The sequence below is a fragment of the Manis pentadactyla genome, chromosome 1 (genome assembly GCF_030020395.1).
Source record: "Manis pentadactyla isolate mManPen7 chromosome 1, mManPen7.hap1, whole genome shotgun sequence".
NCBI lineage: Eukaryota > Metazoa > Chordata > Mammalia > Pholidota > Manidae > Manis > Manis pentadactyla.
Window position 1 is genome coordinate 68434037 of NC_080019.1, and position 27688 is coordinate 68461724.

Here is a 27688-nt window from a genome sequence, read left to right on the forward strand (position 1 = left end):
TGGCTTTATAGTAGAGCTTGAAGTTGGGGAGTGAGATCCCCCCTACTTTATTCTTCTTTCTCAGGATTGCTTTGGCTATTCGGGGTCTTTGGTGTTTCCATATGAATTTTTGAATTATTTGTTCCAGTTCATTGAAGAATGTTGCTGGTAGTTTCATAGGGATTGCATCAAATCTGTATATTGCTTTGGGCAGGATGGCCATTTTAACGATATTAATTCTTCCTAGCCACGAGCATGGGATGAGTTTCCATCTGTTAGTGTCCCCTTTAATTTCTCTTAAGAGTGACTTGTAGTTTTCAGAGTATAAGTCTTTCACTTCTTTGGTTAGGTTTATTCCTAGGTATTTTATTTTTTTTGATGCAATTGTGAATGGAGTTGTTTTCCTGATTTCTCTCTCTGTTGGTTCATTGTTAGTATATAGGAAAGCCACAGATTTCTGTGTGTTGATTTTGTATCCTGCAACTTTGCTGTATTCCGATATCAGTTCTAGTAGTTTTGGGGTGGAGTCTTTAGGGTTTTTTATGTACAGTATCATGTCATCTGCAAATAGTGACAGTTTAACTTCTTCTTTACCAATCTGGATTCCTTGTATTTCTTTATTTTGTCTGATTGCCGTGGCTAGGACCTCCAGTACTATGTTAAATAACAGTGGAGAGAGTGGGCATCCCTGTCTAGTTCCCGATCTCAGAGGAAATGCTTTCAGCTTCTCGCTGTTCAATATAATGTTGGCTGTGGGTTTATCATAGATGGCCTTTATTATGTTGAGGTACTTGCCCTCTATTCCCATTTTGCTGAGAGTTTTTAACATGAATGGATGTTGAACTTTGTCAAATGCTTTTTCAGCATCTATGGAGATGATCATGTGGTTTTTGTCTTTCTTTTTGTTGATGTGGTGGATGATGTTGATGGACTTTCGAATGTTGTACCATCCTTGCATCCCTGGAATGAATCCCACTTGGTCATGGTGTATGATCCTTTTGATGTATTTTTGAATTCGGTTTGCTAATATTTTGTTGAGTATTTTTGCATCTACGTTCATCAGGGATATTGGTCTGTAGTTTTCTTTTTTGGTGGGGTCTTTGCCTGGTTTTGGTATTAGGGTGATGTTAGCTTCATAGAATGAGTTTGGGAGTATCCCCTCCTCCTCTATTTTTTGGAAAACTTTAAGGAGAATGGGTATTATGTCTTCCCTGTATGTCTGATAAAATTCCGAGGTAAATCCATCTGGCCCGGGGGTTTTGTTCTTTGGTAGTTTTTTGATTACCTCTTCAATTTCGTTGCTGGTAATTGGTCTGTTTAGATTTTCTGTTTCTTCCTGGGTCAATCTTGGAAGGTTATATTTTTCTAGGAAGTTGTCCATTTCTCCTAGGTTTCCCAGCTTGTTAGCATATAGGTTTTCATAGTATTCTCCAATAATTCTTTGCATTTCCGTGGGGTCCGTCGTGATTTTTCCTTTCTCGTTTCTGATACTGTTGATTTGTGTTGACTCTCTTTTCTTCTTAATAAGTCTGGCTAGAGGCTTATCTATTTTGTTTATTTTCTCGAAGAACCAGCTCTTGGTTTCATTGATTTTTGCTATTGTTTTATTCTTCTCAATTTTATTTATTTCTTCTCTGATCTTTATTATGTCCCTCCTTCTGCTGACCTTAGGCCTCATCTGTTCTTCTTTTTCCAATTTCAATAATTGTGACATTAGACCATTCATTTGGGATTGCTCTTCCTTTTTTAAATATGCTTGGATTGCTATATACTTTCCTCTTAAGACTGCTTTTGCTGTGTCCCACAGAAGTTGGGGCTTAGTGTTGTTGTTGTCATTTGTTTCCATATATTGCTGGATCTCCATTTTGATTTGGTCATTGATCCATTGATTATTTAGGAGCGTGTTGTTAAGCCTCCATGTGTTTGTGAGCCTCTTTGCTTTCTTTGTACAGTTTATTTCTAGTTTTATGCCTTTGTGGTCTGAAAAGTTGGTTGGTAGGATTTCAATCTTTTGGAATTTTCTGAGGCTCTTTTTGTGGCCTAGTATGTGGTCTATTCTGGAGAATGTTCCATGTGCACTTGAGAAGAATGTATATCCCGCTGCTTTTGGATGTAGAGTTCTATAGATGTCTATTAGGTCCATCTGCTCTACTGTGTTGTTCAGTGCTTCCGTGTCCTTACTTATTTTCTGCCCAGTGGATCTATCCTTTGGGGTGAGTGGTGTGTTGAAGTCTCCTAGAATGAATGCATTGCAGTCTATATCCCCCTTTAGTTCTGTTAGTATTTGTTTCACATATGCTGGTGCTCCTGTGTTGGGTGCATATATATTTAGAATGGTTATATCCTCTTGTTTGACTGAGCCCTTTATCATTATGTAGTGTCCTTCTTTATCTCTTGTTACTTTCTTTGTTTTGAAGTCTATTTTGTCTGATATTAGTACTGCAACCCCTGCTTTCTTCTCACTGTTGTTTGCTTGAAATATGTTTTTCCATCCCTTGACTTTTAGTCTGTACATGTCTTTGGGTTTGAGGTGAGTTTCTTGTAAGCAGCATATAGATGGGTCTTGCTTTTTTATCCATTCTGTTACTCTGTGTCTTTTGATTGGTGCATTCAACCCGTTAACATTTAGGGTGACTATTGAAAGATATGTACTTATTGCCATTGCAGGCTTTAAATTCGTGGTTACCAAAGGTTCAAGGTTAGCCTCTTTAGTATCTTACTGCCTAACTTAGCTCGCTTATTGAGCTGTTATATACACTGTCTGGAGATTCTTTTCTTCTCTCCCTTCTTGTTCCTCCTCCTCGATTCTTCATATGTTGGGTGTTTTGTGCTGTGCTCTTTCTAGGAGTGCTCCCATCTAGAGCAGTCCCTGTAAGATGTTCTGTAGAGGTGGTTTGTGGAAAGCAAATTCCCTCAGCTTTTGTTTGTCTGGGAATTGTTTAATCCCACCGTCATATTTGAATGATAGTCGTGCTGGATACAGTATCCTTGGTTCAAGGCCCTTCTGTTTCATTGTATTAAATATATCATGCCATTCTCTTCTGGCCTGTAGGGTTTCTGTTGAGAAATCTGACGTTAGCCTGATGGGTTTCCCTTTATAGGTGACCTTTTTCTCTCTAGCTGCCTTTAACACTCTTTCCTTGTCCTTGATCTTTGCCATTTTAATTATTATGTGTCTTGGTGTTGCCCTTCTTGGATCCTTTCTGTTGGGGGTTCTGTGTATTTCTGTGGTCTGTTCGATTACTTCCTCCCCCAGTGTGGGGAAGTTTTCAGCAATTATTTCTTCTAAGATACTTTCCATCTCTTTGCCTCTCTCTTCTTCTTCTGGGACCCCTATAATACGGATATTGCTCCTTTTAGATTGGTCACACAGTTCTCTTAATATTGTTTCATTCCTGGAGATCCTTTTGTCTCTCTCTATGTCAGCTTCTATGCGTTCCTGTTCTCTGATTTCAATTCCATCAATGGCCTCTTGCATTCTATCCATTCTGCTTATAAACCCTTCCAGAGTTTGTTTCATTTCTGCGATCTCCTTTCTGGCATCTGTGATCTCTTTCCGGACTTCATCCCATTTTTCTTGCGTATTTCTCTGCATCTCTGTCAGCATGTTTATGATTCTTATTTTGAATTCTTTGTCAGGAAGACTGGTTAGGTCTGTCTCCTTCTCTGGTGTTGTCTCTGTGATCTTTGTCTGCCTGTAGCTTTGCCTTTTCATGGTGATAGGAATAGTCTGCAGAACTGGGACGAGTGACGGCTGGAAGGACTTCCTTTCTTGTTGGTTTGTGGCCCTCCTCTCCTGGGAGAACAGCGGCCTCTAGTGGCTTGTACTGCGCAGCTGCGCGCAGACAGGGTTTCTGCTTCCTGCCCGGCTGCTATGGAGTTAATCTCCGCTGTTGCTGTGGGCGTGGCCTGGCTCGGGCAGCTACTCCAAAATGGTGGAGTCGCGTTGGAGCAGGAGCTGCTGGGAGGCTATTTATCTCCGTAAGGGGCCTCCCTGCTCCCTGCAGCCCAGGGGTTAGGGTGCCCAGAGATCCCGGATTCCCTACCTCTGGATTAAGTGGCCCGCCCTACCCCTTTAAGACTTCCAAAAAGCACCCGCCAAAACAAAACAACGACCACAAAAAAAAACAAGAAAAAAAATTTTTTAATTAAAAAAAAAAAGGTGGTCGTTCGTTTTTCTTTATTCTCCGGTGCCAGCCTCAGGCCTCTGCTCACCGGTCTTTCTGCCCTGTTTCCCTAATATTGGGGTCCCTGTCCCTTTAAGACTTCCAAAAAGCGCTCGCCAAAACAAAGCAGCAAAAAAGCAAAAAAAAAAAAAAATGGTCGCGCGCTTTTCTTATGTCCTCTGTCGCCCAGCCTCCAGTGCCTGCTCACTGTTCTTGCTGCCCTGTTTTCCCAGTATCGAGGGCCCTGCACTCTGGCCCGGATGGCTGGGGCTGGGTGTTCGGCAGCCCTGGGCTCCGTCTCCCTCCCGCTCTGCCTGCTCTTCTCCCGCCGGGAGCTGGGGGGAGGGGCGCTCGGCTCCCGCGGGGCCGGGGCTTGTATCTTACCCCCTTCGCGAGGCGCTGGGTTCTCTCAGGTGTGAATGTGGTCTGGATATTGTCCTGTGTCCTCTGGTCTTTATTCTAGGAAGGGTTGTCTTTGTTATATTTTCATAGATATATGTTGTTTTGGGAGGAGATTTCCGCTGCTCTACTCACGCCGCCATCTTCCGCCCCCTCCAGATGCAGATTTTTTAACACAGCATTTTCTTTGCACTTAAAAATTCAGATCCCAGGCTCTACAGCTACACTTAAGTGTCACTAGGAGTAGATTGCAAATTCAAGCTGGCCTTCCAAATAGCTTTAAAAAGGACAAGAACCTATAAAAACATTCATTAATTGTTCTGACCACCTCTCCCTTCACTGTCCCGTAAATGTTTTTCTTCTGCTTTTCCTATAACCAACCTGCCCTGAGGATGCAAGCACATGGAGTACTGCAGAGCCCACTGCTCAGTGGCAGAGACTGGTCTGCATAGAGAATTGCTGAAAATAAGGATTGCTCGGTGAGTGCTAACAGATGCCTTAGCCAAGTAAAAGCTGGATTAAATGGGGATTAGTTAACTGTATGACATGATTAGATGAATTTTTAAAGTAAGTGATTTTAAGAATAAAGAGGCAAAATCCAATAAAATGAGCTGACATAGTAATCCAAAACAAAACAGTACAAACCAATATACTCGTGATATCCTAAGGGTATTATACACACTTGTCCATGTGTGTATAATGCAATGTAGTTTTAAGTTTTTAGAGGTATGACCAGTTCACCTTGCTGCCTTAGCTGACAATTAAGATCTAAGAGCAATGAACACAAATGCCTGGCACCCATGAATGGAATTTAGGGCTATAATCTACTACAAATCAGTTTATTCAGGCATGTACATGTATACTGGCTATTGTGCCACAATGATTAGGTATAAACAATAAATTGTTAAGTAAATAACTGTTACTATGGCTAAACAAAACAGGTTTATATTTTTCTAAACTTCTCTATATTGTCAGCTTCAACACTTGCAGTTTTTTGTGATGGCAGATATATACTGATCCTCACTGCCGGTAAATAGCAAAATCCATGCTTTGACTCCCCAGCACACACAGACCCCCTCCCTGACTTGATTGCACTTTGCTATACCTCCCTTGACCATCTGTGGAGTCCTCAGGCTTTCTGCTCTTCTCTCACTGAGTCTGTTGAGTACCAGAGGTCAATGAACAATGCACAGCCGGGCAGGGCTACCATGATACAATGGCAGGAGGGCCATAGCAGGAGGGTGGAGACAGGGCAGCAGAAGGGCTGAGGAGAACAGGGTCCTCATCAGAGGCTGGGAATATTTAGAGAATCAACTCAGAGGACCCGTATTTAAGATAGAGCAGGCTGTAGGTCTCTGACAGCGAGACACTAATCAGTTCGACTGGCTCTCCAGATGTGGTGAGCCCAGCACAGCAGAGGAGAACAATGTTGTCCCTTAATCTAGATGTTTCTCCTTGTCTATTTGCTTAAAGCAGTCCATGAAATCTGTCTCTCTCAGATCAACTGTTATCATGTTAGAAATACCGTTTGCATTTATGTGGTTAACACATTATCTCCAAGTATAGATTTCATTCACTCTTGCTAAGTTCTGTCTTTGGATTTAAGTTAGTAGTTTCATCCCAGTCAGATAATTTACTATCTCGGTTCATACAACAGCCATTTCTCAAAGCTTTGGGTAAGAAAATGCCAATGCCCTGGAAGAACTTACATTTTATTTGGGTGGATATTGACTGGGATTTACCTAATGGTATGTTAGCATGTGTTTAGGCAAGTTAACATGGTAGAAATAGCATGAAGCTAGGAGGAGGACTAGTCTCCCGACATGTGCTAGCTCAGTGACTGCAGGTAAGTATTTGTGGACTTCAGCTTCCTCATTATGTAAAATAGCATAAAAACAGGGGAGCCCTAATTCCAAAATGAAGGAGTTTGTTTTTTATTAGAAACATTTCAGAGATTAACAAGCAAGTTCTAAGATGGGTGGTGGTGGTGAAGACAGTGGGAAAAAAAAAGAATTCCTTTTCATTCCCCTTAAAACCACTCTAGACACATTTGACAGCTGCCACAAATGTTGTGAGGTTAGTGGTAGGGAGAGGGCAGGGCATGACTAGAGTGAAGATTCAGAGACTTCTCCATGGAAGCTAGGTCTTAAAGGATGGGTGATGTGAGGGTTGGAAGAGTGGAACCCATTTTGGAGGGGGGAACTGTGAGGGCCGAAATGCGGAGCTGTGTCTGTGGGAGGGCAAGAGGGTTAGGCTCACACAGAAAACAGTAGTTTGGGCTTTATCCTCAAGATCAGTAGTTTTCAAACTTCTCCTGAAAGCAGGAGGAACCATGGAAGCGTACATGGAGTCTTGGGAGTTCCCGCTTGGTCTCTTACTTGCCTGTATGCAGCTCTTAGTCTACTAAACCCCTCTGCCTCATAAAGCACAGACTGAAACTACTACCAAACACTGAGGGTATGATCTCACTCTTCAATTTATGTGTATGATAAAAATAGAGTCCCCCAAAAAACAAAGCACTGCTATAGATGATAGGAATCCCTGCATATTGCTGGACTGGGAAATGGCATGTTCAAACATAATCTGATGGTTATGCTTAGCAGTAACTACACTAGGAGGAGGCTGGAGGTGTGGAATCCAGTTACGGAAGATGGTGCAGTAGTCCTGGTGTTCGGGACTAAGGTCTTAAATGAAAGAACTTGGATATATTGGAAAGTATCAGAGACTTGTTTTCTAGTGGCAAATCCATTTATTTCTTAGTAGAATTACAGTGTTGAGCTGGCCTAATGGTTTCTTGTCTGGCTTCAGGGCAAAAAGTTATGATCAATGCGTGAGAACAAAAAAAAAAGATATGTATTCAACACCATTTTTTTGAACAAGTAAAGCTATTTAATGATGGAATAGGTGTTTGGTAAGGTGTCACTGAAAGCATTCAAGCAGGGAATGAATTTATATGTCAGTGATGTCATTCCTATATTAAATGGCATTATTTATTCCATAATTCCTATATTAAATGGGAGCCTGGGCTGGAAGAACCCATTAAGCCTTTTTTCAAACTTGAGCTCTATGAAATAGGACCATAGCTAAAGATACATCAGGATCCAATATATTTTTTCCAACATGGAAAAAACATACATAAGCTTAAAAACAGAAAGCATAGAGGCAGTGAAGAGAGATTGCAATCGCTAAAGAAAGAAAGGGAGATTATACATCATTTAGTAGTTATATTACCTTTGCAATTTTTCCCATTTCGTAAACATCTGCTTTCTGATCTTCGATACCCATGAATGCAGTTTCAATTCGGCTTAGAGTTTGTTCATGGTTACTGCAGGCATCTGGGAGTCCTTCAGGAAAGTAGAACCGTGGAATGTTTACGGACAACGGTGCATTCACAACATTATTCACATGAGGAAGAGGGGAGAGAGGTCGGGGACTACTTGGACAGGTGGACGGAGGTGGAAGTTGTGTTCCAGGTTTCTTTTCTGGTTTATTTTGAATCTGTAAGGAAAATGTGATTATGAGACACAAACATTCTAAACAGCATATATTTCTTGAAAGTCCTCACTAGTAATAGGAAATTGGATATAAATATAAGAAATCAAAATTATAGATAGTAGAGATCAAGAGCTCATTCTAGGGCTGTAAGCATGCTTCTAGGGAATACTTATCCATACCAAATAAACAAATACTTTATTTGTCAATACCTGAATTTATACAGAGTTATGTTTAAAAAAATCCTATAATACATTTTCCCATCCATTATGTGCCAGAGAGTTAAGAGCCATGTCAGTTGACACACTAAGGCTCCTAAAGTATATTTGCAGTCTGTTGGAATTAAATTAATAAATTCTTTTTGAAGACTGTTCTTGATCTTCCTGTGCATTTCTACCTGTCCTTCAATGAGCAGAAAGCATGGTCTTTTAAAATATATAGATCTAAAGTGCACTGGAATGGGTGCCCTTTCACTTTCTTCTCTAGTTTGTCTGGGTAGAATCACTGCCAGTCCCTAATGCAGAAAGAGTCTTTGTTAAGAAAAATTAAAGCACTCTAGAATGTTTTCTAGCAGGCCGATTTACTTGTCATGAGAGACATGCCATTTATTCTGAGATACACATTTCTCTCGTTTTTGGCATACTCTAATAGGCAAGGATCATGGTCACTGATTTCATCACATCCAAACTCCCAAACTCATTTATAGTTGATACCATTCCTTTTTACAAAAAGGATTTGATGTGGTATACCAGAAAAAGACATAGAAAGGACAGTAAAAGATGGGTGGGGGGTAATGGGGAGATTAAGATTATCCATGATTTAGGGAAAGGTGGGGAGAGTACACTAACATTCAGGAAAAATTTTATTTCACCAAGGAAGACTAAATGCAAATAGTTTTGAGATTCTTACTAGAAAAAGCAAGAGATTGCATGAGATTTTCAGAGTTTTAATTCTACTCTTAAATTTGACCAAATTATCAGCAAGGCTCATGAGCATGGCACTGGATTAGGTACTACATAAAGTATGATAGATGGACATGACTATTCACCAAATTTATTTTAAATTCAATATGAATACAAAGTACTACTCTAATATTCTTCTTCCTTAAATTATCCTAGTATCATCCCTAAACTCTGAACAATGATTTATTTGTAAGTAGTAGATCTGTATATCGTATTTCCTTTTGATATATGGGCTTATAACAAGATCTTTAAATTCAGGATAAAAATATAAGTTACTCTTGAAAACCGTAAGTATTATAGGAAGGTAAGCTTCATTCACATAAATATATGAGTATGATTTAATCTCCAACTTTTGTTATATAAGGCCTATTCTCATGTTAAGATCTAACATTAGCACATAGAGTCTGCTCATATAATACTACTACTGGGGATATAAAGGCCAGTTGGTCACATGAAGCCTTTGCCGCAGCATCAGAAAGTCACCCATATAAACCAATAGTCAAGGAAGAAACTGGCAGAGAAGGAAGTGATGCCAATAAAATGTGAAAAGCTTAACAGAAAACAGTGGTGGCTTACTAGCTCTGTGACCTCAGGAAAGTTACTTAACTTTTTAGAATTTCAGTAATAAAACAGATTTATTATAATCCCACTTCTTGGAAGGTTGTGTTGAGGATTAAAGAAAATTATATGATGTAACATAGGTAAAGGTTTCAGAAAAGGGTGGTCATTTCCTTTCTATTACTCTATGCTGAAAGAGATTTGTGAAACTACAAGTATACAATCACCAAAATTCTTTTTTGTTTCCCCAGAATGTTTCCCACGATGTGACATCAGGGCAGTTATAACCATAGGATTAAGACAACTGGTGCCAGTGCAGTGAAACCCTAGTCTAGTGAACACACACTATGTTTCAAGCAAAGTCTTTACTGTTAAATCTATACTTTTGCTTTGACAGAAGTAAGTGACATTCAGAACAAATCCTGGCTATCTGTCAGCTTTTATTTGGGTGGGAAAATATTCAATTATGTAATAGTCCACTGTGCTTTCTTTAGTGTACTTCTTAACACACAACATTCACTGATAGGCAAGTATTTATTAATTCACTGGTTAATTCAATATTTAACAAAACTGATGTTAATACTTAGAAAGGAAAAGAAAAACAATGCATTTGTTTTGAGCTTTTGGGTGTATCAACTTACTTTCCATTGAGTTCAATAGAAGATGTATAATTTAACCTTAAAGTAGTTTAGTAAAACTGACCCTTTATAAGCATTATGGAATAAAATACAGTAATACAACCTTTGCGGAATATACTGTCAAGTTTAGCATCGACTCATTTTGAATAAAACTGTTTCATTCAAATCTAGAAACAGCATTAAAATAGAATTGGCTGGATAAAGTATCTTAATTCTCCATTCTGTCTTTCTCTATAAATGCAGCATCATCTAGATATTCATTTTGAATAGTATTCTTGTACTCTTATGTGACTGTAGCACTTCCAATATTTGACCATTTTTGACTTGTTTTTTAAAAAAAGCAACTTCATATGGTTCACCCAAATATTTTGATATTCCCTTGAGTCAGAATAACTATGAAACTGGCTTTTTGCTCAATTTCGGATGGCCACCATTTGTATGGCCCTTGAATTGTATTGTGCCCAAGGGTAGGCAACTTGTTTGGTGAAGACTGGCCCTAAGGGTGTAAGCAAGTAAGTATGGACTGTAAAGTAGGCATCGCAGGCAGAAGAGACTCCATCTCACAGCTTATAGGAGGTGATTCTTTCACAATCCAGAACTCCCCTCCTTCATTACCTACATGCATTATATCACCGACACATACTGTCCATACATAAAATTAGTTCTTCCTTCAAAAAAAGAATTACCAGGATCAATACTTTACCAAAAAAACCAGTTATTACAGATGTATGCATGTTAATGTTAATAAGAGCATAGCCTACTGATTCAAAGAGCAAACAAGGCTTTTAACAGTTTCTAGTTTCTCAAAGGTATTTTTATTAAAAATTCTAGTATCTTCCTTACTAAATTGTACAATATTTGTTAAGTTGTATTTATTGTATTTATGGATTCCCTCTCTACAGGAGAAAAATGTGAGTACTGTACTTCAGGTCCAGAAGGTCTATTTTTAAACCTGTTGGAACCTCTCTACAAATAGCTTTCTGCAAATAGCTGAATAGAGGACACAGATTAATTCCTTGATCCAATATCAAGTGAGCTGTAAAATTATTTGTAAGTTAGTTCACTGGGTGGTTTTATTAGTAATAAAAATATTTTAAAAGAAACACCCAAGTTTCAAACCTGTGTCTGCTGAAATGACTTCAGCCGCTTCTTAAACCGTGACGGGAGAACAAAATCACAGCCCCTTGCCAGGAAAGCTAACTCTCCCCTTAAATCCGGGTCCCTTCGTAGAGATGTTTCCTTGATCATCATCTTTGAAAAGTGGATGTTTATTTAGCACTGTCCAGCACACTTCTGAAGATGGTCAGATTTAATAAGTTGTCAGTCTTGTCAGGTAGAAAGTTATTTTCTTCTTATCTCCCAAAGAAATTAAGTTCAAGCATTGTGCTCTCCCAGCCTCCAGGGACCATAATCCATACTTGTACTGACATGCAGCCGGTTCCCAAATACAGCTAGTGGCTCCCAATGCCTGCTCATAATTCTCAAGTTAGAAACACGACCTGCAATGGGCCTGTTGCTCCTTGTAGGTAACTTTGTCAAATTGACCTGCACATGTTGAGAATCCTGAGCCTTCTGGGAAAGGAAGCACCCACTACTCTAGCACTAAAGTTAGAAGCATTACAGCTGGACCTAAAAATAGCGACTTCTCAGATAATGCTAACTTCTTCAACTCAGAGTATGTGAGGTGTCAATCCACATAAAACAGTTTCTTCTCAAACTAGAAGAAAAAAAACACATATGGCATTTTTGATTTTTCTATTTAATATTTTATGAAAAAGAACAAGCTGAACTTCAAATTTGAAACCGTCATTTGAAGAATAGTCTATTTCTTATTTCCCTAAGGGAAGCAAATATCCAAAACCCTCTAGATATATTCAGTCAAAATATGGAGAAAAACAATCACTTGTCTTCAAATGGTAACACACAAAAGATTTGTTGGTCTCAGATTTCAAAACCAAGTCCTCTTTCGGTTTGTTTGTTTACTTGCAAAGATTATCTTAGTCACCAAGTATACTTTTTTGAAGTGATTCTGGATCTGGACACATTTGAAAATTTATTGTCAAAGAGTTGATTAAGAAAGTGGGACAACATGAATGCCATAAGGAAGCAGTTTTAGGTAGATATGAGTGAAATCTGGCTACAATAAAAGTACAGAAGATGACCAAATAGTAATGACATAATAAATTTTGAATTTGTGAGATTTTTTTTCTTTGAGAAGCCTTAAAGAAATCATTGCAGATTTAAAAAATATTCTGTTATCATACACTAAACATCAGCCTCATGTGGTTATTTACAAGTGAATCTTTAAGTATTCTCTTATTAATATGCAGACTTCAATATTTATTTTCAATGAATCACATTATTCCATCAAGATGTATTTGCTACTTCTAGAAAATATAAACCAAATATCACTACCAGTAAACCCCCAAACCAAAAACAGCTTACAACTCTTTTCTACTGAAACTCTGTGAATGTAGTAGAAATAGAATTCTTTGGTTTTCCATTGGTATCTACAATGTAAGATATGTTTTTTTCTTGACTTCCTCTCAAGACATTCTGACAACATTTTATAATGTGTACACTGGACGTATTATGTCCAAACCTGTGGTTTTCAAATTTCTTTTTTCTTCTTAGGCTGTGGAATTCTTCACTCATGCAAAATTTTACCTGAAAGCTTTCAATATATACTATGGCTGAAAGAGGTTACATTTGGAATCACTGGTCTAATGCTTCAACCCGGGCCCTTCCTTTTTCCCCCCCGTTTCCACTCATGGGCTCACACATTAACTCTTAGAGCTAGGTAGCTCTCCCGTATTTTTTTCCTTACACTCTTGCCTAGAATACCCCTTTCCTCTATTACTATCTCCAAATTAAAACATCAAAAAAGTTTGTTATTAATGTCATGGGGTCTTTAGATTATTATTTAATTCTTTTTCAATTAAACCACCTCTTAAATTGTACTCGCCTCTCTTCTTCCCAACACCAACCTGTGGCTTCAGGGGAATGGCTTTTCATCCTTTCCTAACAATGCTCTTTCTCCTCAAATTATACACCCTCTATGCATCCATCAGAATTCAACTCAAATTTTACCTGTTTCATGAAGGCTCTTCCCTGGCTATTTAAGTCCCTTTACATTCTCTAATGAAATACTATAGAATCTCTCTTAAATGACCTCTTTATTTATTCCCTGGATTAGCTAACATTCTGTTTCTCCTGTGAAAGGAGCAACCAATGCCCGGGGACACACTGATTCATGGCTAATAGTTTAGTTTCTATTATGCTCTCATATTTCTTATCTCAGTAATTAAGTCTATTTTTACTAAGAGCTGGTCCCCATTTATTTATGCTGATTGTACTTTTTACAGTAATTATTCAGTTCAAGTACATATTACACAAACTAATGAAATATGAGCATGGAAGTGAAATGTTTTATAAAGATTCAGGAAAGACAAACTATTACTAAAATTTTTTTGCTGTAAAATTAGGTACAGGTGAGATAAAGAAAAATCATTAATATCTAGAAGGTGTCTACAATTGAACTGCTTCACTACTGACTTAAGCTCCTTCTCTAAAGAAACTGAAACTGGAAAACAGTCAACACATATTGCAGGTGATTTATTAAAGAAAGATGTCATAGAACTCAAATTTCCAATTATGACACTCACTCTCAAGAAAAGGCTTTGGCCCTATACAAAAAGATCTGAATAAATTCATGTTTTGAGTTAAAATAAAATTTTGAAGATACATATTTGACAGTGCCTACACAGATTTTATGATTCCCTACTAAGTAACTATTAATCCCAATCATGTGCAGGTAAAAGGGACTCTACTGCAGTATTTTACAATCTGATAATAATTTTCCAAACTGTCTAAACTCTTGAGGGTAAGGCCAATTTTACAGTCATTCATTTACTCAACAAGTGTTTTTCTGGCCACTTACTATGCGCAGATCCTTTGCTGGGTGCTGAGGATATGGAGATAACAAAAAAGAGGCCTCTTTTCCTCATTGCACCTAGTACAATGTTGGTTTGGAGCAAAAGAGAACAATACTTTCATTTACTTCCCAAAAGTTTCTGAAGTTTCAAAGTCAGAACAGTGGTTAACAGCCAACTCTGCTACACCCTTATATTTCATCAACAAAACATTTCTCCATGTCTTTTGATGAAGTTTTTATTCATCCAACTACTTTCCAAAACATTCAGAAGGAGAAAAGACCAGGCTCGCTAAAGAGCCGTAGTAAAGATTTGGGTCTGTGGCAACGAGTTACTGATAGAGAAAGACCATCATGAGGTTGGTTTATTTGCTTTTTACCCATTTTCTTGTGTTTGCATAGAAGAATACATACTTGGTTCTAGAAAGGATATGAGAATGTGAATTGGTTTCAAGTAGTATATGACAACTGGAATAGAGCAGCAAAGAGCATGGTTTTTAGGCTGACCTCCTCTTAACTGGGAAAAGATCAAATATACGGAATTTCACTAGAGGTGCAAACATTGCCTATGATCTACTCTCTGTTCTCTTACTTTGATCACAGAGAAGGTACAGTTCATGGGCCTGGGTGCTGGAAGAGAAAATCTACTCATGGTATTCCCTGTAGGGACTAACCAGAATGAGGAAGAATAGAAAACTATAAACATAGAGTTTATAAATTCAGTTTGAGAATGTGGAAAGTTAGGAGCTGTGGATAGTTAAGGCAGGAAGAGTCAAGTAAGAGTCTTTCCAATGTACGTCTGGAATAAACCATGAGATCTTTTTTCTTGCTCTCTGCAGCATACAAATTCCATCCAAACAAGATAGCTAACCAATGTACACACAGCTATCTGCATCTCTTCTTGGCCAGCAGAACATTCATGAACATACCATCCGAAGACACAGGTTTCCTGTCTGGGTTTCCAAGGCAACTGTGTTAAGAAAGATGGACTAGAGGACGAAAAAGACTGGTGATTTCTTGTGGGGATGTCTGGGATTTATCACTTGTTACCTCAAGATCCAGCTGCTTGGACTGGGGTTCCTTCCCTGCCTTACCACTCCATGTATGTTCCCCCAGAGCAAACATTTTTGAGCAAGAAGGATAATCCATCTCAAACAGAACCAGCTGGGGTGTGTTGCTGGGTACAGGGTTTAGAGATTCCCTGGCAGGGTTACATGGAAGAGAGGCTGGCCTCTGCTATGACCGTAAAAACTTTTGTTTTTAGGTTGCCTCCTAAGAAAAGCAAGAAAAGTTGCTCTCTTACCATGCCCTGAAAGGACCTACAGAACTGAAGAGTGAGTCTAGCAAGAGCCTGTACCCTCAAGAAAGCTGAGTCTGGGAAGGAGACAGAAGAGAATACAACTGTATATAACACCTAACACATTCCATTTTTGTAGAATTCATTCTTTGAGGCTTAGTTTGAAACTCAGGATGGATTTTCTAGAACTTTTCAAATCTTCTCATACTCATACTACCCTACCATTCCCCATTTGAAAATGAAGACAATGGTGATATACAGTATTAATTCTCTCTCTCAAGGAAGAATCAGTGATATGGGATATTTTAAGAAAAAATGGGTTGATTACAAAGGACAGAGAAATTTTCAATCATTTGCCTGAAAAAATTAAATCACTTATTTTGACATGTGCAATACTGCTAAAGAGTTAATAATGTATATGTCATATGTTATGTCAAAATAAGTCTAGCCTTTATTTTATAAACCAGTATGTGAAGTCTTTCATTAGCCTCAGCTGAATCTGGCTATGGAAACTGAGATGATAGCATCAACCAAGGCATCATTAAGAAACTGAAAACTTGAGTGACAGAAACACAGAGCACAGCAAGTCTAGAAAGCAGTTCAATTGTGTGAGGACCTGTGTTAAGGTGAATGTTAGAATTGGATCCAGAAAGACAGCAGAGTCATTCTGAAGTGATACCAACAGAGTTTGCTTAGAAGATGCTACAGGGAAGGGAAAAAGGTTACTTATTAAAGAGGAAGTTCTTCTACATCAGCAGGGTACTTCTGATTTATAAAAGGAAGCTGGCTGTTTTGAAAAACTTAAAAATGCTAACTCAAAAGTCTTTCTCTGTCCACACAAAAACTTGTATGTTAATGTTCACAACAATGTTATTCAAATAGCCAACAATGTGGAAACTACTCAAATGTCTATCAGCTGATGAATGGATACATAAAATGTGGTATATTCATACAATGAAATATTATTTAACCATAAAAAGGAATAAGGTACTGACACATGCTAGATGATGAACCTTAAAAACACTATGCTGAGTGAAAGAAGCCATACACAAAAGACCATATGTTGTATGTTTCCATTCACAAGAAATGTCCAGAATAGACAAATCCATAGAGACAGAAAGATTAGTGGTTGTCAGGGGCTAGAGTGAGGAGGGAATGGGGAGTGACTACAAATGAAGTCAGGTTTTTTTGGGGTGATGATAATGTTCTGGAATTAGGTAGTGCTGATGATTGCAGAACCTTATGAACTATCTACTGCACTGTGCACTTTAAAACGGTGAATTTTATATTATGCGAATTATACCTCAATTTAAAAGGCCTTTCTAACTTTGCTCTAATTGGCAGAGTAGTTAAAAAAGGTAGTAACTTAGAACCACAGACTTTAAAATATCATTGTAAATAGTGTTAAGAAAGGAAATTGATTAAGTTAATTGGTTAATTACTCTTACCCTAAGCATTGAAATCCTTCTCCTTTATGCTCTCATTTGATGCCTTCTCACAGTTTAATAGCTTATTTTGTTATTAATGGTATTTTACTCTGAAATAACTAAACACTGGAGTGGGAGGAGGAGGCTGGGTGGTGGTGGTTATCTATTCTTTGCTCCTGCCCTAATCCTCAAGCCTTAATTTCTAATAAGCATTTTGTGTCTTGCTTCAATTGCCTCCAAATGATAGGCACACATTCCATGACTAGTGACAGAAAGAATCCGCACATCTAATATTTTTGCCTCTCTGTACTCTTGATACTTGGGGGTAGATGTTCTAGGAACTGGGGCAGGGGGAGATAATTAAGAGCCTAAAATTAGTAGGACTCTTAAATCTCTAGAAATCTCTAGTTCCTAGAGTTCTCTGTCCTTCTTAGTCTGCTTTTCTTCTCTCTCCTTGAGGAATTACTTCCATTAGGGAGTGCTCACTACAGAGCTTAAGAATTCATTTTTGGCCTATAAATATGTTAAAGTTAGAAGGAATAGAGAGTTTCTAGTCCACTGACAATGCCACGTTAAATGTCAATGAATGTGTGGTGGCAGTACTACAAAATACCTTGCCTCAGTGTCTTCCCTGGCTCTGTGTGTGTGTGTGTGTGTGTGTGTGTGTGTGTGTGTGTGTGTGTGTGTGTGTGTGTGTGTGTGTGTGTGTAATTTCGGGTGAGGCTGAATTCGCAGATGTCAAAAGAGAAGGCTGGAGTTGATGGTCAAGGACTCCGGTTACAAGCTCTATGCTGTAAATATAACAGCTGATGGAACTGTGCCTCTTGGATGCCAAAGTGCCTTTTGGATGCCTTGTTTAAAAGATGGGAGAATTATTGCATGTTTATCTGCTGATGATCTAATAGAGGGGAACAACTGATGACTGTAGGAGAGAAAAGGGTCAATCACTGGTGGAGTGTCTCTGAGTCGATGAGAGAGGGTGGAATTTAGAGCACAAATACAGGGTTTGGCCTTAGGTGCCCAGACTAGAAGAAAGGGAGAGTGGTACTCATACAGATAGGTAAGTGGCTAAAGGTCTCTGCTCTGATTGCTTCAGTTTCCACAGTAAATTAGGCAACAAGGCCAGTAGCCTGAGGGCAAGAAGGAAGAGAAGATGCCAGAGGACAGAGAAGAAGGCATGAAAAAGTCATTTGCAGAGTGGGAAAGTGAAGAGAACTAGGGAAATGTAGTAGGACTTCCAGAGGGCACTACAGGCCCACTGATGGTTGGCGGGGATAAATCTAAGGCAAGACCACTTGGTATGGTTGTGTGATCTGCCAAGGCCAGATGCACAAATAAAAGCCCAGAGTAAACAGAGAACACAATTTAACTTGAGTTGGAGGTTTTCCTGGTGAGTACCATCAAGTGAGGGCAAGGCAAGGAAGCTGAGTATATTCAGGGGAGTGACTTTAAAGATCTATGGCAGTGCTTAAACAAATCATGCTTCAGAATCACCTGAAGGGCTTGTTAAATCACAGCTGCTAGGCCCTTCCTACTCCCAGAGTTTTAATTTAGTAAGTTGGGGCTGGAGCCTGAGAATATGCATTTCCATCAAGCTTCCAGGTGATGCTAATGCTCTTAGCTGGGACCCATACTTTTAAAACCACTGACATAAACATAGGATCAGGAATGAGTAGCTGAAGAAGGGCAGAGGACACACTCATGGGAGGAGAAATCAAGAACTGAGAAGCTTGGGTATTGGATGCATCATCTATTGAAAACTCATAATTATAGCACAAGTAGTATCAGAAAGTCTCACAGAGCCAGAAGCTAGTCTTTAATAAGGAAGTAACCTGGGGGTAGTAGGGGGTGGTGAGTCTGAATGACATTAGTTCAAAGTTGAGGGGGTAGTTTCAGGGAGACAGGAATAAGAATAGTCTGGAAGCAGCAATGAAATGCAAGAACACTTAGTGCCCCCTCTGGATTCAGTAGGGTGGGGGTGAAGGGGGGAGAGAAAGGAGCCAACATTTCACATGGCTATAGTATCCTCAGGGAGAGATGGGTTTTGGTTAGAACAAGGAGGTAAAGGGAATGTTTAGAAGGAGTTTGATGACATAAGACATCTTGTCAGTAAATGATTGTGAGTACAGGAGGGCATGGGGAAAGGACTATAGAACTAGGAGGATTGGGTGTGGACTTAGAAAAAAGGATATGCAAGAATAGAGCGAGGAGAATGACAGTCTAGATTCCTGGTGACTGATATAAACAGGGACAAAAAGCATATCAGATAAGTCCTGATGGTCTTAAGGCAAAGAGTGGTGAAGCTGTGAGTGTTGGACATTCCTATGAGGAAGGCCTGAGGGCTTAACTGGAGAAGGCTGAGTTCTGGGAGCAACTTTCCACTCCTGCCAAGGGTAGTGTGTAGGCTGGGAGGTCTAGACTTATCAGGAACACCTGGATATTTGGGATTCACATTTTACTTGTAGAGGAACATGCATAATTTGGAGCATATTTACCCCCAAATTTTTTGTGTGCACACAAATATATTAATAACAAAAAGGGATCACATTCATACATCTGTTTGCATTTAATTTTGCAACTTAATTTTTAATTATCTATTTTATCTTGACCTCTTTTCAACATCAGTACATACATATCTACCATGTTCTTCTGAATATAGGTGGGGACATATCTGATATAACTGATGATTAATTAAAAGGATGGATATACAAGAGGACCTGATATCAGAAGCCATTAAAGGTGTAAGGGGAAATTCGGTTGAACTCATCCTACAAATTTGTATTTGCCACTGGCCAAATTATTCATCCTTTACTTTTATTAATCTACATGGTGGTTAAATGAATTAGGAGGAAATATGGTCTAATTGTGTTGCTAAATGTTTTGATTTCTATTCAAACATTCCAAGGACTGAACTCAAGAAACCATCAGCATCTATAAAGTGGAGGGGAAAAAGAAACATTTTCCCTCAATAATGGGACTGGTTAATCTTAATGAAGGCATGGACATAAGCCTAGGAAGTAAAAAGAGAAAAGTGTTAATTAGATGCTCCACAAGAAATGTTTAATAAGGTTCCTAAAGTGTGTTTTGCTTTAATTTTATTTAAATTTATTTTCATAATTATTCTGTACTTAAATATATATACAAAATTAGACAATATAATATCTAAACTTTGAGAAAACCAAGATGCTAGGTCATTAACCTTTGAAGGCCCTTTACTGCCCCTGGAATGGTATTTCAGACATAAATTCCTGATCAGGGTCAGAAGAATGCAGAGTTCTAGTAACAGCACAAATATCTCCTGCCTTGAAAGATTTCTCTGACCATCCTCTCCACCCTGAGTGTCCAAAAGGAAACAACAGCCAAAAAAACAGTTATACTGAAATTAAATAGCCAGAAAAATTTTTTTCCAACCTAAATCCATGAGCATGAAGATGGGGACTTAAGAATGGGAAATAGACAATGAGATGTATAGGTATTCCTTAAAGAGAAGGGGTACATTTTCAGAATTTAAACAAACCACTAGTATGTGGAGGTACTGCAACAGGGGCTAGGGGTACAATGGTTAACAAGAGAGCACTCCTTTCTTAAAATGTCTGTGGTCTATAATCAAGAGATTTCCATCCTGCAATAAGATAAAATAATCTGTACTCTTGTAGGGTTCTCCTCTCTTGCCAAGAAAGGTGATGAAACCTTTCCTAGACCACCACAGATTTTTAGGTGTTAAAAGCTAGAGAATTCAGAGGCCTGAGGGCTGCAGTGAGATATTTGAGCCTTGTTAGGCACCACCCTCAAGTCTTAGAAGGGCACTCTGATGTCCAATCCTCTTGCATCCATCTTTGCAGGGTTAAGAGGCGACACTTAGGCAAGAGAGAAGCATTTCCATTTGAGGAGGAGGCAAAGCAGGCAAGCAGAAACCCCTTCATTTGATTATTCATTCACTTGTTTGTTTATTCATTGAACAAAGTTATTTAATGCTACCATTTACTATAGAGGCCAACAGAGGCTAGTGGCTCAGACACAGAAACTTGAGAGTGAGTCACAAATCTACCTGCATATTCATATTTTAATGTTTTTTTGAATTAGATATACACTTGGGAGATGAAGATCACATTTTTGGAGCCTGAAGTGAAACAAGAGAAGGCAAGGTACGATTTAGGTTAGGAAAGATTGCCTCCTAAATTCTGACTTTAAAACCCCAGAAAACTTATGGGAAACAGGTCCCAGCCTTTTTACCCTTTAACTTCTTAGTGTGGAATCTACTAACTTGGAATTCATGTGGATAACTTTTGTGTCCCTGTAAATGTTACACTTGACCAGAAATGCAGAATATTCAGTCAGCCTGTCTCCAAACACCAAGTCACTGCTGAGTCTTCTCATCTCAGACAAGGTTTGAGGCCTCAGCCGGTCAGTTATTTTCTATTTGTCTTTTCCTTGTTCTTTATCTTTTATCCTATATCCTTGCCTTTCACCTCATTTTGCACTTCTCTGAAAGGAGGTTGTCCACTTCATGAAGTGTTAAAGTTTGTTCGTATCATCTAAATTTTCTTCAACCATTTTTAAAGTTTTTGGTGACAAGGAATGGATCTGAAGCTGGCTGCTAAAGGCTTACAGGACAGGCATCCGTTGAACTCCTTGAGTTCACTGTTCATCTCATCATTACTGAGGGCTGTGGGCAAGTCATTCTCAGATTTGAGCTTTGCTCCCTTGCACACAGCTCTCTGGTCCAAACAAACTTTATTTAAAAAATATATATGTATATATTGTTCCCAGAAAGGTTCTGGATCCTGGAAAGCTTTAGGGGTTTTTAAAAATTGCCAGAAAGGTTCTGGGATTCCACAGTTATATTGGGAGTCCACAGTGGGTGGTAGCCATTAGGGGACTTAAACAAAGCCTTAAGTCAACTACACAGCATAAATTGCTGGGAGACTTGGGAAAATAAATTAAGACAAGAAATTCCAACTGTTTTGACCAACAAAATAAAAATCTAAGTAGGCACAAGTTAGACTATTAAAAGCCATGAGGGCATCTACCACTATAAAGAAATGTAGTGAAAGGAATAGTAGATCTATTGCTAATGAGAATTCCAAAAGATATAGCCACAAAACTAATGGGCATGAGTCTGGCACTTAAAAGCTATCAGAGCACCCACCATCTAACTCTAAGACTATTGTCCTATGAAAAGTTGGTCATGGAATGGGTTAGATTGACACTAGGTCATCCACTAACCTATACAATGCAGTGAGGAACATTGTACAACTCCACAAAATTCCCCAACATAGTGGCATGTACCTCTTAGGTATTAAGAGACCCAAGGCTTAGCTAAGGAAATGGGATGTTCAAGTTTCAAAGAATTAAGTGTACCACCTTCCAGCATACCTGCTTATTTTATGTCTGAGAACTGCAGTCCTGGAAGCTGTAGCTATTTACAAAAATGGCAAAATCTTACAAAGACAACCTAGAATTACAATGGTCATGATGGAGAACATTGCAACTTGATGATCATTTGTTTAAGAAGTACACTTGAAAGCAAGGGTTTCACAATCAAATAAACAGAACGGGATACCTGTTTTAAATGATATACAGTAGACTTCAAAAGCTCAAAATAAAAAAATAGCATCATTGAAATAATACTCACTGCAAAAGGCTAATGAAAAATTAAAGACAAAAGAGGTACCTAAAACAAAAGACTATTAAGACTTAAGTGACTCCTTCTACTTCCCTCTACCCTCCTTTACTCATTCTACTAATCCTCTCTGAATTGCCTTTCCATTCTGAAGAGACTGCAAGATCATAAACAAGAGTTGGCCAAGTTAGTGGCCTTATAACGGCAACAGCTCCAAGGCCAGAAAACTAAAACATGTGGGTCTCCTTGTTGTACCCTCATAGGAGTCCAACATCAAAATCCTGGCCCTGAAATCATCTGCAATCAGCTGGGTACTAGAAAAGAAAACTGTCTTCACAGGTTTTCTCAAATCCTTCCATGCCAGCTCAAACACCCCCACATGATGGAAGGCTAAGGGATTCTTCAATAAACTGCTACCTGTTATTCCCTTAAGCAGCTAAGGAGGTACTAAGATTAAAGGGAAACTTTTCCAAATTCTGAAAGATACCAGGACTAGACTATGCTTTAAACCCCACTTATTGTGAAGCCTGCACATGTGATTCTAGAAAAACTGGCAGAAGTCAGGAAAGGGTGAGAATTCTTATTAGAGTTACCTTTTCTGTATCTCTGTAATGCTTGATGGAGAAAGGAAGGTAAAATTGCATGTTGTCCCTTCCTTTCCAAAGACAGAATCTTAAGAGTTTGGCTTTGGGACACTGGTGTTGATCTCTTCTCTACTAGGGACAGCTATTATCAGCTTATTTTGTTTCTCAGAACTTGGCTTGGCTTCCGGCCTGTCTAGGGCACTCAGGTTGTCTGTCAGTCCTTACACATGCAAGCAGCCTGTCCGGCTGGGGGCCCCAAAACATGGCTGGAGAGAAATGTGGATTGCACTCCATTTGTGGCTAGGGTCCTACCAACTGTTGCCAGCTTTCAGGGGAACTGTCTAAACCTTTCTTTTGGTTATTTTGGGAGTGGTTCTAGATCTTGGAAAAGTAGTATCTTTTTTACCCTCTTTGGGGACACCTCTTGTGTCCAAGGGATTGCTCAGTACTGCCAGGAATATTTACTGTTTGTCCTGGCTGAAACCTAACAAGATATCTGAAAGCATTTTTTTTTTTTTAAAGTATCTCTATGGTTAGAAGATGGCTAAATTAGAAGCTGATAGGTCATTTTTTAAGGCCTTCTACCCTAAGTTAAATGAAACTATGTACTCAGAAGGAAAGAAAACCATTCCAAAGATGAACAGCTTCAAATGCAGAATATAGGAATCTTTTGATTTTTATCTTAGTTGAAGATCTCCCTGATATAAAGAAGCAAACTGAAGATTATGTAGTTGATTGTGTGGGTCAGTGCCTTAATGACATTTAGGTTACAACGCAATTCTTTGAGGAATTAAAAACAACTGTTGTACATTGAGTCTTTACAAGAACAGAAAAAGCCCACCTATCTTTTTTACTGATCCCATCCTCACCCCAACCCACATCTCAAAAGGCTTGTAGTTATTGTTAAAAATTATGGCCTTAGGAAACAAAAGTCCTTCTTGGAGAAAACTGCATTCTTTCTCCGTGCCTTTGAGATATAAAGGTTCTACCCTGTCTTCTCTAGGAACCAAGGTAATTCTTAACAGAAGGGGGTAAAAAAAAAAAGGAAAGTCTATTTGGAAACTAGGTGAATGAAAAATCTTAAAAGTCTTTTTAACAAATATTAGTAACAAGTTTAAGCATCTGAGCAGGTAACCTTAACTTATCCCTTTTACCAGGAACACAATTTGGATCCAACTGTTCTTTTAAAAACTAGTGAGTTTTGCATTATCATACCAGTCTCGTGGCTAAATTTTGTAAAATTAAAGCTGTGAGATCTCTGCTTATGTCTGTCTATGTATGCATGTTATAGCTGCATGATATTTTTCTATCTCCAGATGGTATTGCCAAGACTAATTTGTAAAGAGCTCTATTTAATAGCTTAAAAATATGAAATAAAAAATATGAAAATAGCATTTATATGAATCAAGTATACTCTCAGAAATACAGAAACTAACCCAAATATTTTTCAATTTCATGTGATGTAGGATAATTTAAAAAAAAGCTAGTTTAAGTTTGTTGGTTTAATTAAAACAGACATGTCATCAGAGCTATCAATATTATGTATAATGTGAAAATGTAACTTTTTTCTATGTAGGTTTATTAAACTCATATTATCTCTGATAAAATATTTGTCAGCAAGAAAGATAGTAAGATGACTGGCTGTTAAAGGTTCATGAAATCTTCATGAGTAATCTAAACATTTTTCAGAACAAGTAAATAGTCAAAAGATAAAAGTTTATAAATGGACTTTTCAATAATAATTATGCTTTATGGTATACCTACTTAAAAACAGTTCCCAAAATCTTTTTGGTAACTCGAAATTTTAAAATTATACTGAGGTAAGTTAAATGATGGGTGTTCATTGTTTATCTAGATCATTTACAAGTAAGATAATATACTGAAACATTAATTACTGAATGTAAGTTTATCCACTTTTGGCTTCCTTTTACAGAGGAACTAAAAATATTTGAGTCTATTAGGAAACATGTTTTGTGCCACACTGAACTTATGAGGAAGAAAATACTTCTAGAAATTGTGAAATGTGTTTATAAATTTGCCAGTCCACAATTGCTTACTTCTTAGTTTTCTCTAGGAATTAAGGAGTGGAAGGGTTAAGAATTCTAATAAATATATATAAGTAAAACTACTGAATTAATACGAATGGAAGGATATAACAGTGTATGAAAAGTGGGTAAGGAGAACAGAACATGCTTTTTGGATAAGGGAAGCCATGAAAAATATGGGGTAAGGGAAATAGGAAAGTAATTTTCTCCAAATGTAAAATGATTGTCCCAGAATAGAACAAAAAAAGGATAAAATCTGAATGAATATAAAAAAGTTGTACAAACTTTGTGGAAATAAATCTTTAGAAAAGAATTTCAAGTGTGGTCAAGCTGGCTAAGATTGGAATGGATTTATTTAAGTAAAACAAAAAGTTTTAATATAAAAATACACTGGTGCAAAATTAGATTTTGGTTTTCTCCCAAAGTTTTCTTAGATTATTGGTCTGCTTTTAATAAGAAAATTGTAAACAAAGGTCTATCTTTATCTTATAAGTTATATGCCGGGAGAGCAAAGATTTTGTGTCTTCCCGGAATAATTTACTACTATGCTTCACATGTCTTTACCAGGCCTTCAATTACTTAAGAAAACTCATTTTTCTTAATATTAAAAGAGCTAAGTTTCGTTTACAACTATGTAACCTTCTGTACTTGCCGTTAAAATTTTTCTACTGTTACTATTCAAATAGACAATTACATATTATTTCAAAATGATTTGTGATCCTATTTAGTCATATGTTCAGACCTTCTGACATTTTGACAACTTTCCCTATCAAATTCTACGTGGGGTCTTTCTAAGCTCAAAGTGACTGAAAATCCTTGAAAAATCTCAAGGGATTTGCCTCTCATTCTGCAAAAGAGACAGTTAAACTAAGTAGATTTACTTAGTGTGTTAAATTACATGTGAAGCACTGTCAAATAAGTGACGATAAACCTTCTTAGATTATATTTGTACAGATGCATATTGCTAATATGTGTTCTAGAAATTGTATGAAATTCCTTAAAATCTGGTATGTACTGATATAATGTTATCAGTTATAATGCCAGCTATTATCTTAAAGTGCTGTATGTCACAGAAATAATCAAATTTCCTTTTCAATTCTATTAAAATGAACTCTTACCTGATCTTTAACGAAGGACATGGGAGACTAGGGTTTATTATTTGAACCTGTGAATAATAGCTAATAGGTTATTGTCCCGTAAGTGTAAAAACAGACCAAAATGACTACAGTACCATCTGCTCGTGGTAATAAAACACAGAATTAAGATATCATTTATTACATGAATTATCAAACCAGTATAGTTTCCTGCTGTTTAAAAAAATGTTTATTATCTCCCATAACAAAATATGTCCTTAGTAATTCATCCACTCATAAATATGAAACCGTTTAAGACTTCAGCCACACCTTCTTTCCCCTCCTCCACAAGCTGTTCTCTTATTCTTGTTCAACTCACTTTCAGGCCCATCTGCTTGTGCTTCATATCAGTTATCTTGCCTCAGCTATTCTAGAATCTATAGCATTGTCACTGAAAGGCTTTGTGAAAAAACCATGTATTGGATGTTCATTTGCTAGCCAATGATACAGATAACTTGTCAAAGTGAGAAAGTTTAAGTGAAAAAGAACAGGGTGTAAGACACAGGATGAAAATGAAGCAAAATTTTAAGTAGGAAAGTCAGAGATAGGTCATGACTGGGGAGGAAAAGGATGAAAAGCTATGTAGACTGGAACCCATGATCAGAATTTATGATGAAGAATTTTAACTCTGGGCTTATTTATTTTTCTATTTGTACACTGTCATCAACTATTGGTAGTTTTGATATTTATATATTTATATTTTTTCACAGCTATTGATATTTAACGATGTTTCTAAGATGTCCAATGCCTTTAACAAAATTTCATACTGAACCTTATAAAAAATCTGTTTTGCTAATCTACCATGAAATAATATTTAGATCAGGAGTCAGAAAACTTTTCCTGTATTTGGTGTATCCATGTAGTTCTTCATACTTTTGAACAAATGTACATATCTCTAATTCATATTTTACAACTTGCTTTGCTCATTTGGCTTTATGTCAGAATTCATATGTGTTAAATATTAATGACATGTATGCATTCATGTGCTGGAAATAGTGCTCACCAAATATACTATGTACTTCCCTGTATTTCTTGGTCTTTAGGCTGGAGTCACTGGACTATGGACAGAAGGGAAGTATATCACATGCAGGACTAGGCAGTTAAAAGCAACATCCCATTCTGCCCTTTCCTCAGTGAACTCATAAGCCACATATTCCAGAAAGGACAATGGAGTAGTTGTAGGAACATGGGAGTGGCCATTGGTCTGGGTCCCTGAGTGACGTGGAGCTGAACCTCTTGTCAAACCATGCTGGACATGTAAAATGAACAAGAAATAATCCTGTTGCACTAAGACATACACACATACATACAAATGGACAGATAGCATTGTTATCAGTAGCAGGGCAGATTCAAAGCGTTTGAAAATACTTTTGTCCTATGACTCTAGATTGAAATTTATTCTCACATGCATGAAAAAACAAATCTTATATACTATAATTTTTAACTTCTTTGAA

The 27688-nt window shown here is 37.8% G+C and overlaps 1 protein-coding gene across 6 annotated transcripts in view; it reads right to left on the reverse strand.

Annotated features, from left to right (window-relative positions):
* PPP2R3A (protein phosphatase 2 regulatory subunit B''alpha) overlaps window positions 1-27688 on the reverse strand; it is a 270561-nt gene that overhangs the window by 171650 nt on the left and 71223 nt on the right. For 4 of the 6 annotated variants that reach the window (XM_057498104.1, XM_036877361.2, XM_057498092.1 and 1 more), the window contains one exon: window positions 7776-8042. The exons of 1 other annotated variant lie outside the window; for it this stretch is intronic. In XM_057498104.1, the coding sequence (XP_057354087.1) occupies window positions 7776-7829 (54 nt within the window). In that variant the 5' untranslated portion in view covers window positions 7830-8042. Of the gene's footprint in view, window positions 1-7775; window positions 8043-11313; window positions 11844-27688 lie in introns of those variants that run through there. One more of the 6 variants, XM_036877362.2, reaches the window with a different exon arrangement.